General features: G+C 43.1%; 1 protein-coding gene across 4 annotated transcripts in view; it reads left to right on the top strand.

Annotated features, from left to right (window-relative positions):
• MFAP3L (microfibril associated protein 3 like) overlaps nucleotides 1-16,140 on the top strand; it is a 41,621-nt gene that overhangs the window by 9,978 nt on the left and 15,503 nt on the right. For all 4 annotated transcript variants that reach the window (XM_028519655.2, XM_036031999.1, XM_036031998.1 and 1 more), the window contains one exon: nucleotides 11,700-12,128. In XM_028519655.2, coding sequence (XP_028375456.1) covers nucleotides 11,831-12,128 — 298 coding nt within the window. In that variant the 5' untranslated portion in view covers nucleotides 11,700-11,830. The remainder of the gene's footprint in view (nucleotides 1-11,699; nucleotides 12,129-16,140) is intronic.

The following is a 16,140-nucleotide window of genomic DNA, read 5'->3' as shown; positions in this document are numbered from 1 at the left end:
GGAAGGGCCTTCTCTAGCTTTCACCCGTGGACGAGGAACCCCTGCAAATGTACATTATGATAACTTATTTTAATTTTCTTTGAGGCATTCCCCATGCACAGATTGTTACTAATCATTAAAAAAAAAGTAATGAATGCCTTGTGCCTAGCACCATCAACAAATATTTGAGCACCAACCACGTTTCGTTAGAGGGGAATTTTCATGATAAAAATTATACCCCAAGTTGCAAGAGCAGACACAATAATTCTGTAGGAATTATCCAGTGAAATGAAGATTTCAAAGCCCCAGGTGAGGGTACTGATAATCACCAGCCCCTCAGCGGTACAGCAGAGATGTACAGAGCTAGTGGTCCTTGGTCTGAAGAGGAAAGTTTGGGTCAGTGGCACCGCCAAAGGTGATAGATTCATTAGCCCCATTAGCCCAGGTAGCAAGGCAAGAGCAGCAGGGCTCAGTTCTTGTACTCAGCTGCCCCGAGAGTGGACTTGAAGGGAGAGGCCTGCATCTGTAGCCATGAGGGGCATCCCTACCTGGCAGCCTCCCAGCTGGCCCATCCTGCCTGCCTTAAAGAAGCCCTACAGGAATCTGAGCTGATTCACTCTGTAGTGCATTGAGGACAGCTGGAGGTTACAGATGGGGATGTGGGGGAAGGGGTGGTCCAAAGGCTTCAGGAGCTTGAGTCTCTGTTCTCCCTCATTATGTAGTCCAGAATATAAGGAACATAGAGGAAGTTGAATTTTCTATGGAGAACCAATTCCCTTGTACTGCACAGTATATAAGCTGGCCCCTAAGCCATCCATTGAATCACAAATGGCCTGGCGATCACAGCACTTGGTCCTGGTTGAAATCCCTGCAGTGAGATCTTCATCTGCACATGAACAACCCGTTGCTTTTCCCCTCTCCTCTCCCCACCGCACCAATTCTTTCCTTCGCCAGCCCCAGTCACATCCCTGGCTGTTGTTTGTGGTCACAGAATGGTAGATTTGGAAGGGACCTAAAACATGGGCCTGTGGCTCAGAAGGGGACTGCCAGAGGCCACGCACTAGTAAATGGCAAAACGGAGGAAAGGAGCTAGTATGTCACTCCCAATCTGTGGGTCTTAATCCTAAAAGGCTAAACGGGCCCTCTCTTTATTCCAAAATTTCTGTTCTTCCTCTTAACCTCAGGGCCCATCTCATTTTATATCTTAGGAGCTTAATTCCTCGCTAATTCTGATCTCAGATCCCTGGCCCCAGGGAGACCTGTGACAAGTTCCCCTTCACAATGGCTGTCACTTGGAACACTGGATGTATTCCTCTTGTTACTCTCGGTCTTGGTTAGGCACTTACTGATACTATCCTTCACACTCAGTGATATGTTAAATGACTTATTGTGGGCAGTCCGACTACAAGGTAACCGACCTTTGTAAGATTGCTGCTATGAACAGCTGCCCTCCCAGTTGCAGACAAGCGCACTGCATTTGGCCAGTTGGGAAGCCATCCATGTATAATCCAATGGGGGAGTCAGGAAAGGCACTTTCACTACCAGGGCCTTAAGAGTTTACAGAGTATGCCAGAATCTGCATGAAAGTGTAAACTCACAATTGCTTCAGGCCGTGAGTCATATTTAGGAAAGCATGCTAAGAATAGTGCTCTCTGATTTAGAGACCAGGTGCTCTGTGGGCTGCACGGGGGACATGTGTGTGCCTACTCCATCCGGGCAGAGGGCTGGCCCACCTGGACTTGCAGGCGGCAGTGAGGGGCCAGCGCCCTAATGACACACCTCCCTTATGTACGGGGTCATCTGGCCATCTTTCCAGGCCAGCAGAGGGTTCTGGCTCACTGAGGTGTGCAGGCTTCCAGGTATCCATCAGCTCCTTCCTAGTGTCACTCTGGATGTAGGTGCTTACGTACTAAATACACCGAGATCTTCCTGGGAAATGGGCTTGAGATGAAATTAAAACAAGAAGAACTGAAAGCTGGCAGAAGTAGTGCTGTAGGTTGGCAGTAAACAAATTAATTAGACTATAATAAAAATTTATTAATCTCCCTATATACATATTCCGAAAGAGTAAGGAGAATGTTTCGCAAGGACACCATTTTTTTAAAGGGGCTGGAGAGATGCTGGAAGAACTGTCTGTTGGTAGAGACAGGCAGCAAGACAGCAATAGCCAGAGATGCTTCTGAAGCAGCTGTAGGCTGACTACACACTTTGATAGTGATGGTGTCAGAGATTAAAGAAAAACGCCAAGCCGGCATGCCAACCCTTTTGTCTACGTTGTAATGCGTTTTGGGTCTTGGCTTGGGTGGCATCAAGGCACCGTCCACCAGTGCCCAATCCTGTTCGCATGCAGTTCCCAGGTTTGGGTTATTACCTGGACCATCAGATCGGTGAGAAAACGTCTCTCAGATCAATTAAGGATTTCTATTAATTGGGCCCAAAACTATTTCAGACTACTCATTTAGAATGAGGATTTGAAGAAATAAATACACACTAAAACATCAATAAAGTCTTCTAAAAGATACACCTGTGATCAGAGTAGCCCTCATTGCATGTCTCAACTGCTAGAACAACTTAAAAATTGCCTATATGGCAAGAGATTTTAATGTCCTGCCAGACCCAATTTGGGCATGAGCTTTTTATCCCAGTCCTAAGCCACTAAGCTGTGTGACTCTGGGTAATTGTGTTCTCTGGGCGTCCCTTTCTAGTGTCATACAAAGAAAAACTTTTATGAGAAAACATCCAAGTTTTTCCAGATCTAAAATTTAGTTCTGTAAACAAATATCCATGGTAGACCTGTTTTTATCTTGCTTAATGATAATTATTTTATCTGTAGAGAAAAGCCTTTATACGCACACACGTACATATATATGTGTATATACATATTTTTTTATCCTCACCCAAGGATATACTTGCTGATTTTAGACAGAGAAGAAAGGACAGAGGGAGAGAAACACTGATCTGTTGCCTCCTGTTCGTGCCCCGACCAGGGATCAAACCCACAACCTCAGGGTGTGAGTTGAACCCACAACTGTTGGTGCACAGGACTGTGCTCCAGCAGCTGAGCCACCTGGCCAGGGCTGTAGAGGAAAGCTTTATAGTATCTTCTCTTTCTCCTTTTTTAATCATTTCATTTGTGAGACCTTTATTTTATATCATCCTTTTAATCAGAAAAACATATTACATGGAAAAAATGTGATGAAGACCCAAGAATGGTTTATTAATCTTTTGCACCACCAAAAATTAAGTACTGCAAAGATGGTGTCTGGGCCCACCTTTCATTTTTAGGTTTGAAAACAGTGAGTTAGATCAGCTTTTGAAAAGTATGTACCTTTTGCATATCAAAAAAAAATAAGAGCATGAAACTCTGTAGGTGCTTTTTTTTTTAAAGATTTTATTTATTTATTTTTAGAGAGGGAAGGGAGGGAGGGAGGGAGAAAGAGAGAAAGAGAGAGAGAGAGAAACATCAATGTGTGGTTGCTGGGGGTTATGGCCTGCAACCCAGGCATGTACCTGGCTGGGAATGGAACCTGGGACACTTTGGTTCCCAGCCCGCGCTCAATCCACTGAGCTACGCCAGCCAGGGCGGGTTTTTTTGTTGTTGTTTTTTTGTTTGTTTTAAAGATTTTATGTAGGTGCTTTAACATTAGTGCAGTTGATGGAAGAGAATGAGACCTTTAGTTCTAGTTCTCTCTAAATGACTGAGGGAGCTCATAGCGCTCAGCCGGTGGTCATTCACAACAGTCCGTCAAGTCAGGGTGCATATTTCGTTCTCTCCCTTCAGCTGCTGGAAGTCATCCTACTGCCACACAGTTAAACACAGGGTGTACCAATTATGCCATGAGGTCCCCTTCCTTTACTTAGTCTCTATTTCCTCATAGGGAGTGGCTACTTTCATAAGACGGGTCCCAATTCTTCCTCTCAATTTGTGACAGTTCATAAATTTACAAGTCACTGCTGCTGCTGCTTGTCACGATACCTTCCATCAGCTGAGTTAGAGAGAGAGAAAAGCGTGACGCCAGAAGGAAAGGTAAGTGGGCCTGGCAGGAGCCACGATGGACTCTGCTCAGCCACTGCCCACAGGCAGGCAGGCCCTCCTCCAAGTGGAGCAGCGAGTGTGCGGCGCTGCCCAAGGGAGGTGTCAGCTGGAATCCCCGATTCATGCATCTATGTGTATCCCACTTACAGTGCCAGGCATTGGTTCTTGACAGACAAGACACTCCTTTGCTCAGAGAGCTGTGTAACGGGAGGCCCCACTGCTGGGGAGGTCTGCGGTGACTCAGCTGCTCTATAGCAGTCAGTCATTAAATCTTGAACATTCTAATTCCTGTTCCTCTTTTGGATTTGCCTACATCTTTCCTTCCCCACTGCATTTAGTTCCAGCCCCTGTTTTCTCTTTCCTTCCTGGATGTTGTAATAGGCTCCTAGCCAACTCTACATCATCAACCACACTGTACTGAGGTTCACACTATGAACAAGGTGATCTTTCTAAACACAAAACTGGCCGTGTCACTGGCCCCTTTCAAAACCCATGGGTCCGCCCCATCCTTGGCATTTCATACCACCCCACCATTATCTGGACCAGCCCGCCTTTCCAGTCTATTCCCCTTTTTTCTTCTATACACCACCAGCAGTGCCTAACTACATACATTTCCCCAGTTATGCCCGTCTGTCTAGTCACCACTTTGAACATGCTCTTCCTCTTTTTCAGTCAGCTTCTCTTCCCTGGTCTACTTGGTGAACTCCTTGATAATTAAACCACAACATGTTCACTACTTACAGAAGGCTTTTCCTGGCCCCCAGGCCACTTGGGTCTTCTTTCGTACGCCACAGTGGATCCTTGACACGCCCCTGATGGGGCAGCTCTCACACTGTCTTGTGACTGTTATTTTACTTTTCTCTTTCCCCCTCCTAGATTCCTGGACCATAGGGGGAAGGACTGTGTCTTACCTTTGTGTTCCTCACCCCTGGTGCTGTGCCTGGCCCAGGGAGGGTACTGATTTGGGTTGAATTCATCTGTCTGGATGCTTCTAAAAATAAAAATTATGCTCCTCCATACTTTCGTGTAATGATCACATTTGCCATCTACGTCAGGAATTACCCTTGTGTGATTAGAAGTATTAAGAATCTCGACTCATTTGATTCTTGCACGTGGGTAGGGAACAAAGGCGGACAGTATGAATCTCTTTCTGTAATATGACTTTGGACACTAAGATAAAACTTAGCTGACTTGGCACTTAAGTGATTTGATTCCTGTAGCAATTGCTATAGGCACATTCTTCTATAAATTCCTTGGCCCTTTGACTTTGGGTTCCCATAGTCCATATTGGTACATCACCTAAACTGCCTCAAAACTCAGTACATGTTGATCTTACAGGAAGTTAGGGGAGAATGAATGGGCTAGTGAGAATTTTGTTGGTTAATTTTTCTTAAAATTGCAAAAGAAAATCATTTTTAAATGCTGTTAAAAAGGGCTAGTGTGTGAATTTTTATTAATTACGATATATGGGAAAGGAAGCTGCAGAAGTATTTTCACAACTAAAATGGTCTCAGTTGGCTGCCAGTTTCTCAAACTTAGCATTGATGACATGGTGCGCATTTTAGTGCCTCTCCATTCCACACGAAGTTGGGGTTTCTCGTCCTTGCTTCATGAGTAGAAACTGAGCAAGAGTGTCTTAAACTCAAAGGCAGCCTTCCTGGCATCATTTATGTACAAGTGAAAAGCGTGGTAACTCTCAGTAGAAGTTGTGAAAAAATCCAGTTGTGTAACTATAAAATTATTCATCATAGTTGATGGAAAAATGGCAGCATAAATATTGCCAAGAAAAAACAATAATGTATATTCATTTAGTTCAAAACACCCTTGAACAAGAGGCCCTTTTCTTCCCAACTCCAGAAATACATGGTCAATGTTTTATTGCCAGCAGAGAAACGAACAAACAAGAAGATTCAATAAAGCATATTATTAAACATTTTTAGATAAAATACAGTTGTTGGAGGTAAGAAAGGAATCAAGTTAAAGAAAGGACATTTGATGTTTGCTAAATATTTTCTCTTTTGTTTTATTTATAGAAATATTCTGTGGAAGTTTTCCCAAAGGCCATGAGCAAACACATGAAATTTAACAATCTGTCCATTGTAGCTTCTGTTAAAGCCGGTGTTGGAATCCGTGGCCTTTGTTCTTGTACTTTGAAGGACTGCATTTTAAACTGCTGGATTATAGTACTTGTGGCTTATTCTTCAGTGGCTAAAACGTCTTTCACAATGTTATGTAGTACTATTAACTGAACTTTTCATAATGCGGTCCATAAAATCTGACGAGCTGAACAAAGTATATTTGTAGAATATTTTCCTGGTGTCCAAAGTGACGTGATGGCTTTGTGCTCTTCTGGTAACTCGTCGTGAGTTCCCCCATGAACAACTGCCATCGAGCTCCTTACAGGTGTGGTTTCTCACAGCAAGTGCATAAGCATGACTTTGGCTGCCCAGTATTGAGGACCTTCTAAATCAAGAAGCTGTCCTTGTAATTTGAGACAAAACTGAGACAAGTGCAAACTCATGTCTCAGAAGAGTGCCCGAAGTTTGGAACTAGCTGCAGGCACCATGGACAGATTAGAAGGCCCCTCTGAGCTGTGGGATTCACAGGAAAGGGTGGGGGGACTTGGGAAGGGATGCTTGGTAGCTGTCACCCAGACAGGCTAATGCTCCTTCTTCTACCTACCTACCTACCTACCTACCTCTAAGCTTATTCCAGCTACAGAACATATTGAAATCTGTCTCTCTCCCCCTACTAGACTGTAAGTGATCATAACCTATGACTGATTGAGCTTTGTAGAACTCCTAACCCATCCCCCCAAACCCCTGGCAGTGTGCCCAGCACAGAATAAATACTTAAAAAAAAATGAACTGCAAGGGTATGGTGTGAAATACAGTAGAATGTTAGTAAAAATGATTATTTTATTAGTGTTAATTTAAGGCTTGATTTTCAGAAATAAATGTTCAGAGAGTTTTAGAATAAAAATGTGTTGATACAAACAACCTATAAATTACACATTATGTTTCTGTATCTTAGTAACTTTTCAAAATGAGAAAGGATGAGAGAGAATGGGGGGAGGGAGGAATGAGTTTGCTAACTTAAATGCCTACATTCAAGTGAAAAATCTTTCTCTGTACATCTCAAGGTCTCTAAGGGAACTAGATGCAGCTTTAGAACAGTTACTGTGTTTCTAGCCAGAAGCCTACTGACATTATTAAAGTATGCTAGAATAATAAGCAGTATCCCCTTCTCTTTATTCTGCCTGGCACAATGTGTTTGAAATGTGTTTGAAACACCAATGTGGTTGGGCTTTGTTTGAATACAGCCCTTGCATTATGCTTGTTAAAACTGATCCTTCCATGTGTTACATTAATCTTCATTGTGGAAGAAAAATGCTACAGTGCATTTACTACACAGATTTATTAGAACCGATCTCCCATTTTGTCTTGTGTCTCATTCTCTTCCAAGGTATTTAGTTGGGTGTCTGCTCTAACCTGGGACTCGGGGAGTCCCAGATGGGTGACCCCAGCTACTGTCCTCAAGATGCTCACTGCCACGTCTGCCTTAGAGGGGCAGCTCACCCATTTTCAGACTTGAGTCTCTGCAAAAGGAGCCAGTGCTGAAAAGCATGTATAATTATTTCTAGTAGTAGGATGACTGTTAATAATGTATTCAACAAAACTAAAAACAAGGTATGTCTTTTAAATGATATGGTTTGAAGGATAAACTAAAAATCAATTTGAAAAGCACAATGTCAGTAAAGGATGTTTCATACATCATATCAATAATTCTTGTTTATCAAGCCAAGCAGTATGGAAATACTTTATGTACATTTGGTCATGGATCATTGTAATTGTCCTGTACTTGTAAGTACCTGGTCAGAAAAGCACAGCCCAGCCCATGAAGGTGGTTAGATCCTGGCCCAGTCTATCTAAAACATGAGGCATGCTCTTGCCAACCATTCTGTATTGAATAGATCACATTTACAACTTCCCCATTAAAAGGAAACCACACATTTGGCCAAGTAGAGAGAAACATTTACAAAGCCATGGCGGGGCTATCTGTCATGCCCTTGTAGCCTGTGCTATCTCTCTGGGCCACACGATTCCTGCGGGTGGAGTAATGTGTCGGTCTTCCTGGCACAGGAAGGCACTCTGGTCAGGCGGGGGGGGGGGGGGGTGCGTAGTGTGGAAGTCTATGGCACTAAGAGAACTCTTTTATTTCCCAGTGAACTAATCTATGGTCCGAAGCTAATTTATCACCCTCTTCCCCACTCCCCCCAGGACCTATTCAGTTTTATTGTCTACCAAATTGGAGTAATAATTTCAGCCTTTGGAGAGAGATTCATTAAGTCAGCAATTCATCAAGCATCTACCACGGGTGTCCGACCTTTGGGCGTCTCTGGGCCACATTGGAAGAAGAGTTGTCTTGGGCCACACATTAAATACATTGAGACATGTGATCACAGAAAAATCTCATGTTTCAAGTAAATTTACAGTTTTGTGTTGGACCTCTTTCCCAGCTGTCCTGGGCTGCATGGACACCCCAGGAAGTGTCAGGGACACTTCAGACACTACAGATACCATATCGTCAGTGTGGTACTAGCATAAGGGTAGACATAAATATTAGTGGACTGGAATAAGGAATTGGGAAATAGGCTAGGTTTTAGTTTGTTTGGGGTTTTTTGGTTTGTGTGTTTATTTTTAACAACAAGGCAAAAAATCCATTGCAGAAAGGACAGTCTTTTTATAAATAGTGCCAAAACAACTGGATATCCATGGGGGGATGGGGGGAATGAACCTTGATCCATACCTCATGCCACCCACAAAAATGAATGGATCAGTGTACAAACTCAGCTGGCAAAGGACACAGGGGAACTTTTGGTAGTGATGGGAACATCCTGTATCTTTTTATTATATTAGCTGCATGGGTGTATACATTTATCAAATGGGTATACATTTATTGTGTGAAAATTACTATACCAGTAAAGTTGATTTTCAAAAAGAAATCATATATTTTGGAATCACATACATTGGAAGATCCCAGTGAATGTTAGATAAAACCCAAATGCTTTACACTGTCCTGCAAAGTCCTGAGTGATCTGGGCCTGTCTACTTCTCTGACCCATCTTGCCTCCTCCCTTTGCTTTTGACGTTCCTTCTTCCTGGAATGCTGTTCTCCCAGGTCTAGGTGTGTCTGATTCCTAAAGCAGCCCGGTGCAGGGACTGCCTCCTCAGTGAAGTCCTCCCGGATTGCCTAACCACTCTATGCATTAGGGTGTGTTTTTCAAAGCAGGCATCATCAGTTGAAATTCCTATTTACATGGTATTCACTTACTGTCTGCTTTTCCCCATGAGAATATAATGTCCACATAACAGGAAAGATCTGTCTTCTCTTACTCTCCTTCTATCTCTAGGACTAAAATAGTGTCTGCCTAATAGTAGGTGTTCAATAATTACATTTGAATGAATAAAAAGGGTAAGGAATTCGGATTCTATGATGTGGACACTGCAGAAACATCAATGGTTGCTAAGTAAAGAAGTGGCACCATACACTTTGTGCTGTAGAATAGATAAGGGATTGGACTGGGGACTGGGATAAGACTGGAGGCAGATCCTGTAGAAGGCTGCTATGCTGTTTCTGGTAGGAAGCCAGGGAGGCCTGAAATAAGGCTCTCTCGAAGCACACGGGAAGGATGAACAATCTAGCAGCATTCAAAAGGTAGAACCAACAACGTGTAATTACTGAGGTCCTGAGGGTATGAGGGCAACAGTCAGGTTGAGGATTAATACCGATGCACACCTGTGTATTCGGCGCCGCTCTGACCTGAAATACGGACTCCAGGAAAGGTAGCATGTTTAGCAGATAAGATGAATGTGGTTTGGCAAAGCTGAGTTACCTTCAGAACATTCTGACTGAGATGTCCAGCGGGCAGTTAGTAATACCAGTGTGAAGCCTAGAACAGAGTCAGGACTGGGGACATGGATGTGAGCATTAGAAGACTGGAAGAGGTAATAAAGGCATGGGAATGGAACCTTAGGGAGAGATGAAGGTGAAAAGAAGAGGGCCAGTGATGAAAGTCGAGGAGCTGCCTAACTTGCAAGGACTGGGAAGAAGAGGAGCTCGTAGAGAATAATGAGGGCAGTTAGGGGGAGCAGAGTGTGGAAGCCAGGGAGAGGGTTTGAGAAAGAACAGTTTGTAGTGGCAATCCCCACAGAGATTTGGCAAGAGACTGAAAACTTGGCACTAGGAGTGACTGGTGATGTGAGCAAGCGCTGCTTCAATAAAGAGCAGGCAAAATACAGAACTGAGTAGTTTGAAGTAATTGGCAGGGGAGGAATTTAGGATAAAATATAGTTTTCTTGTTAAGAAGACAGTGAGAATTCATGCCTGCAAGTCTTAGTAAGAGAAAGGTGTCTTTGAGAACAGTAGGGACAACACTGGGCTAAGGTGCTTGATTTGAAAGCTGATGATGTCCATAGCATTGAGCAAAGCAGATACTGCACCAACCAGGCCACAATAACCAGATCGCCAGTGGTCGTCAGTGACCTGGCTAGGGTTGGAGATGGTTTCTTTAATTTGGCAATAACATGGTTGTATGCTTCTCTCCAGTAGTGCTCTGGCCTTCTGGGGGTGGGAGCCAAGACAATTAGTTTGATCATGATTGTATACTGTCAAAGTCATGGTGGCAGAGAACAAGGGGTGAGGATCCTGGGGATTGGGTCTAGACTGAGACTGAATCGGAGCATGAAAGTGGAGAGTGGGGAGGAAGATAGACACTGAGAAAAACAGGAGGGCTAGAAAGTCCAGTGAGAGGAGTAAGAGATCTGGAGGAATGGTAGGGCATAGTTAAAGGTAGTTATTTAGAACCTCAGAATGACTTGGAACTTCAGAATTTAGAATTTGGACAGGTGAGAGATCTCGAGTGTGGCCGTATGATTAGTGGATGAAACGGAGGGTAGAGATGTAGGCGAAGGTTAGATCTTCGGACATGGAAGTGCTGCCACCCGTAATGTCACTGCGTACCTACTGATGTTCACCCCAGCATCTGGGAGGCACAAGAAGAAACTAGGGAATTCGGTGAGTGATCAGGCATCCATAGGTAACAGTTACATGAGACAGACTTGGACGGCATGAAGCTCAAAAGAGCGTGGACAGCTGCATGAAGGGAACGGTATCCTGGAAGCCGCAGTGGGGAGTTAGGAGAATGCCAGACTGATTCTCGCAGTGCCCGTCCCCACGCTGGCAGAGCTGTGACCCCTGAGTCAGGCAGGGAGCTGTGTTCCCTGGAGGAGAATCGGCTCAGGGACACCCTGTGAAGAGTCAGGGCGCCTGTGGTGAGGACAGATGATGGGGAAGGTGGAAAGAGATCTTGTCGTGCTCAACAAAAGAAGCCCAAATCAGTTTTTGAACTTTCTGAAGTACTGTGACAAATTTAACATAAGAAATATATGTGTGTGTTCCTACTAATAGCTATACATGTCAGCAGCAAAAATAATAGAGTTATTTGTTATGATGCCTGTGCAAAAAGTAACTTAACATTTGAAACATCTGATTTGAGTGCTGTCTAAAAATTATGTAGGTTTGTATTTCAGCTGGGTTTCTAACATTTTGTAAATAATATTTTTAAGGTGTGAATGCTAATATTTATGTATGTACAGCCTGTTTGTTTATTTGTTTTTAACAGGTTCTTAATCAAGAACCAACTCTACGGAACCAGCACAGGTTTGTCCCACGGCCTGCTCTGAACAGCGTGCTGTCTGATAGAAGACTCCAGTGGCAAACCATCTCTGTTGCCTTACAGAGCAAGCAAAGAAGATGGATCGACTGAAGAGCCATCTGCCTGTGTGCTTTCTACCTTCTGTGCCCTGTTTAATCCTGGTATCCACTCTAGCGACTGCAAAGAGTGTGACTAACAGCACTTTAAATGGCACTGACGTGGTCTGGGGCTTTATGCCCGTAATCATTGCCAGAACTGACCATATCATAGTCAAGGAAGGGAATAGTGCCTTGATTAATTGTAGTGTTGATGGCATCCCTAATCCACAGTTCAAGTGGTATAATTCCATTGGCAAGCTGCTGAAAGAAGAAGAGGATGAGAAGGAGAGAGGAGGAGGTAGGCTTTAAAGTCGGGTCAAATGTCATAAAATGTAAATGGACTGTCGAGCCAGCGCCTGGAGTGTAAGTTATTCCTATTCAGGTCACTTAAAGATCTCATTTTGTCTTCATTCTGACGCAAGAGAGGGAAGTATATATCCTTAAGGATTCAAAGCAGTAATTAATTGATTTTTTTCACTCTGACTCAGACAACAAAGGGCAAACATCAGTCTTTTAAAAGGCCTCTTGGCATTTTCTAATTTATGAATACAAAATGTTATAGGGATGGATGTAAAATGGACCTTCCCTTCAGTGTATGTTCCATCTGTATGAGGGAGTTTTATTTTGGTTCTGGGTTGCACAACTGGCTCAAATAAACAATGTAGCCATTGTTTATCTTTAGACGTCAGTTTAATCCATGGACTGTGGATTTAAAGACCACACTTCTTAAAAGAAGCCTCTGTGCAAGTTCTCAGTCACTAACCAGAGATCTTTCGGTGCTCTTGGAGACCCGGCTGAAGTTTCCAGACTGTTGAGGCTGAGGCCCCGAGGGAGGAAGAATGCAATAGCAAGAAATAACATGCTAATAAGAGGATGCTTGGTTTTTAATAAGTGAGTTTCTGACCCAAAAGTGTGAATCACCTACCTAAGCACTGAGCTTACTAAAGGAGATTTCCAGCCAGAGAAGGGATTGGTTGGGTCACTGGGAATCAGTACATTTCTTGTTTTAGGTGTGAGAATTGTCTGAAAATCCAAGCCTGTCCCACTTTCCTGAGGCTGTTAATGTACTTTCCCAAGCATTTCCTGTGAGATCGAGCAGGGGATTGGGGGCCAGGGAGTAAAAAGACCATTGTTGTGAAGTGTCAGCTTATTGGTTTCTGCCGCCCTTTCATCCACATGTTCCTGCCCATCCTCAAGCCCATTAACCAGTGAACAATCCCAAGAAGAGTTTCTGCTCCCAGAAAACCCACATTTTCAACTTCTTTCCCTCATTTTATCTTAATTGGTCTGAAGAAGGAAGAGAGGCCAGTGCCTTCTGTCTCCTTAGGAGCAGAGTGAAGGTAGTTTTCTTGCAATTACATACTTGTTAACAGCTGTGCACCTAATGGTTAAGGCAGCTCACAGTCTGACTTGCAGGGATTGGGTTTCTCTGTCGTGCTTTGATTTCATTGCTTGTGGTTGGCCATTCGAGGATGCACAACATAGAAAAGGTTCTTCCCTTTAATGAAGATATTATATACTGGGTGTCATGCATATGCTCCTCCGTTTAACCTGGAAAAGTGGAACACTTTCCCTACCAGGTAAACTTAGGGGACCACAGAATATTTAAATTAGAGGGGATCGTAGGACGATGTACTGCAAATCCATCCTTTACTCGGATTTTCCCAAGGTCCTGCTGCTATTAAGTGCTTATGACTAGAAACTTCACTACTGACAGTGGAAGGATGAGATGCCACCACCCCTAGCCCACATGTGGTTTCCATTCCTACAGTGCCTTCCTTCCCAACTACAAGGCAAAAGGCAGTGACATTACACTTGTGAAGCAGGACAGTAACCATGGTAACATAAACAACACTCAGGTACCTGTAATTCCCTAAGTCTTTCCGCAGGGCTGGGCCACTTCAAGGACTATCCAGGTGACTGAATTGAGGGGAGTGAGGACCTTGGAGCAGAGGTTATCCTTGGGTATTGAAGGGTTGGGGCTGAGGCACAGAAGCCCTGAGGCCTAGAAAGAAAGAAAACAAGAAAGAAAACAGCATGGTATTGAGGCCCAAATTTCAGTTGCAACATCGTGAGTGCTGTCCCGAAGTAGTACTTTATTGCTTCAAAGAGATCATGTGATGTCTTAATTGAAGAGGTCCTCATACTATTGACTCAGTCTTGGCAAGAGGAGTCTGTACCTTGCCTTCCTCATCTGTGTATTGGGAACTTGAACTAGATGGAAGTTACATTTGGCTCAATATTCTTTTGTTCGTGGCTGCTCAGGTGGTCTGAGATAGCAGCCTGTCAGTGACCCCTGAACTTTGGTAGCTGCTGGGAAGCCTTTGGCACAGAGAACTACCTGCTCTGTCAGAACTCAGCATTGTCATCGTGTCTGTAGCCAGCAGCCTTGCTGATAAATCAGCTGGTTTTAAACCTCATGAGGAAGATGCACTGTAGATTTTTGAAGAGAACTCTCAATACTAGTACTTGATGTTCTAGCTCAGCTTTTGCAATTACAATGCATAATAATAGTAATTTCAGAACATAAGTAACATGAGGCAGAATAAAAACACTGTGCCTAACAACCAAGCAAAACATAGGAAATAGAAGAAACGACACTCTTCATCATAAAATATGAGAATTTTAGTCCTAGAATGGCCTATTAGAAGACCCATAGTCTTTAATCCCTCGTTTCTAAAGGAAAAATGCCTATATTATAACACAGACATAGATTTTAGTTTTCAGGCCAATCGGCCAGAAATTTAAATAAAGCAATATTTCATTTATAACTCAACAAAGAGGTGATTGAATATAGTGAAAAATGATGCTAATATCCTGGAACGTTGCCTAGATACAGTAGAGTACTGTTACAATCAAACTAACAAAATGAATGTAATTTTCATTAACAACCACTACCATTGATTAAGCCCCTGGACCAAGTTACATGCATTATTTCTAATCTTTACAGTAAGCATGACAGTTAGGTATTATTAATGCTCATGTTTACAGATGAGACAGCGGGTGAATGGAGAGGAAATTACACAACCAGAGTGAAGCCAAGCTGGTATTTATTCTCTCTCTGTGCCCAACCAGCATCTGCTTATCCCTCAGGTCTCAGTAGGTGAAAAATGTTGAAGACCATCAACCCAGACTGAGTGAATGAGGGAAGCCCCCCTGGAGAGAAAAGGCATTGTAACCACCACCACACAGGTTGACAGTGTTAGGGTGCGTGCTGTAACGTGTGTGTACAGAAATGCATTCAGACCCCTAGGGAGTTGCTCCTGGAGCACACTACCATTCGCTTTGTGATTAGCTGGGAAGGGAACAATTTTCTGTTTATACTGAAAGAGTGAGATGGCTATTCTTCAGGCCAGCCCTGCCAACCCTAGAGAAAGGGGGCCATTTCCTGTCATCCGAGGGTGCCACAGCTGCTTTGCCTTCTTCACTCCTGTTTGTGTCTTCAGTTCCACAGGATTAGGAGAGGCCAGTGTGGAATCTATTTCTGGAGAAAGACTTTTTTTTTCTTTGGTCATTCACTAAAGGACTTGTTTGGGGTGGTGCACCAACTATATTGCACAAATAACTCAGATTTCAAATAACATGAATAACCACAAATGGCCACACAATGTGCTGGTTTCAATTTTCCTTTTGCTAGAGGTGAAAAGAAATAAATACATACTTGTCAAAGTATTGTGAAAAAGTCCCAGTGATTTCAGGTACAAATTATCTGGTGCATTTTTGCTGTGACTTCTTACCCTAATTTTAAACCACTCAAATGAACACTAGCACCTTTATCAGATGATAAATAAACATTTCAGGAAAGTCAGCTGGTATAATAGGCCTTTGTAAACTTGTCTCGCTTGTTAGCAATTAAGTTTAAAATCATCCTGGAAGTTAGGTTTTAGACCTTTCTATGGATTTGTTTTCTGTACTCTTGTAGATTTCTGTCACCAAAGCTAATTAAGAATTGCCTTCGAAAGTAAACATGCACAGAGTACACTGAGCTGAACACCACAAAGTCCATAATTGTCACAACTGCTCCTCCAGCTTTGTGGAATTCATCATTATACATTTTGCATTTAGTTTATATCACTGTGTTATTTTTATCTCTTGCTTTTCAGATTTTTTTAATAGACTATGAATTGCCTTTTAACTACTTCTGCTAAGGACATCAACAAGTTGTGCCAGCCGAGTTTTAAGACTGTAGTGTACCACTTCTCTAGTTGATAGGTATGGAAGGAGGTCAGTTCCCGCAGTGTTCCATGTAAATTGTCCTTGGCCTCTAAGATCAGCATGAAGTAATGTGTTAACATACAAATAACTTAACT

This window comes from Phyllostomus discolor, chromosome 8 (genome assembly GCF_004126475.2).
Source record: "Phyllostomus discolor isolate MPI-MPIP mPhyDis1 chromosome 8, mPhyDis1.pri.v3, whole genome shotgun sequence".
NCBI lineage: Eukaryota > Metazoa > Chordata > Mammalia > Chiroptera > Phyllostomidae > Phyllostomus > Phyllostomus discolor.
Note: the sequence above shows the minus strand (reverse complement) of the source record. Positions and strands in the feature narration are given on the sequence as shown.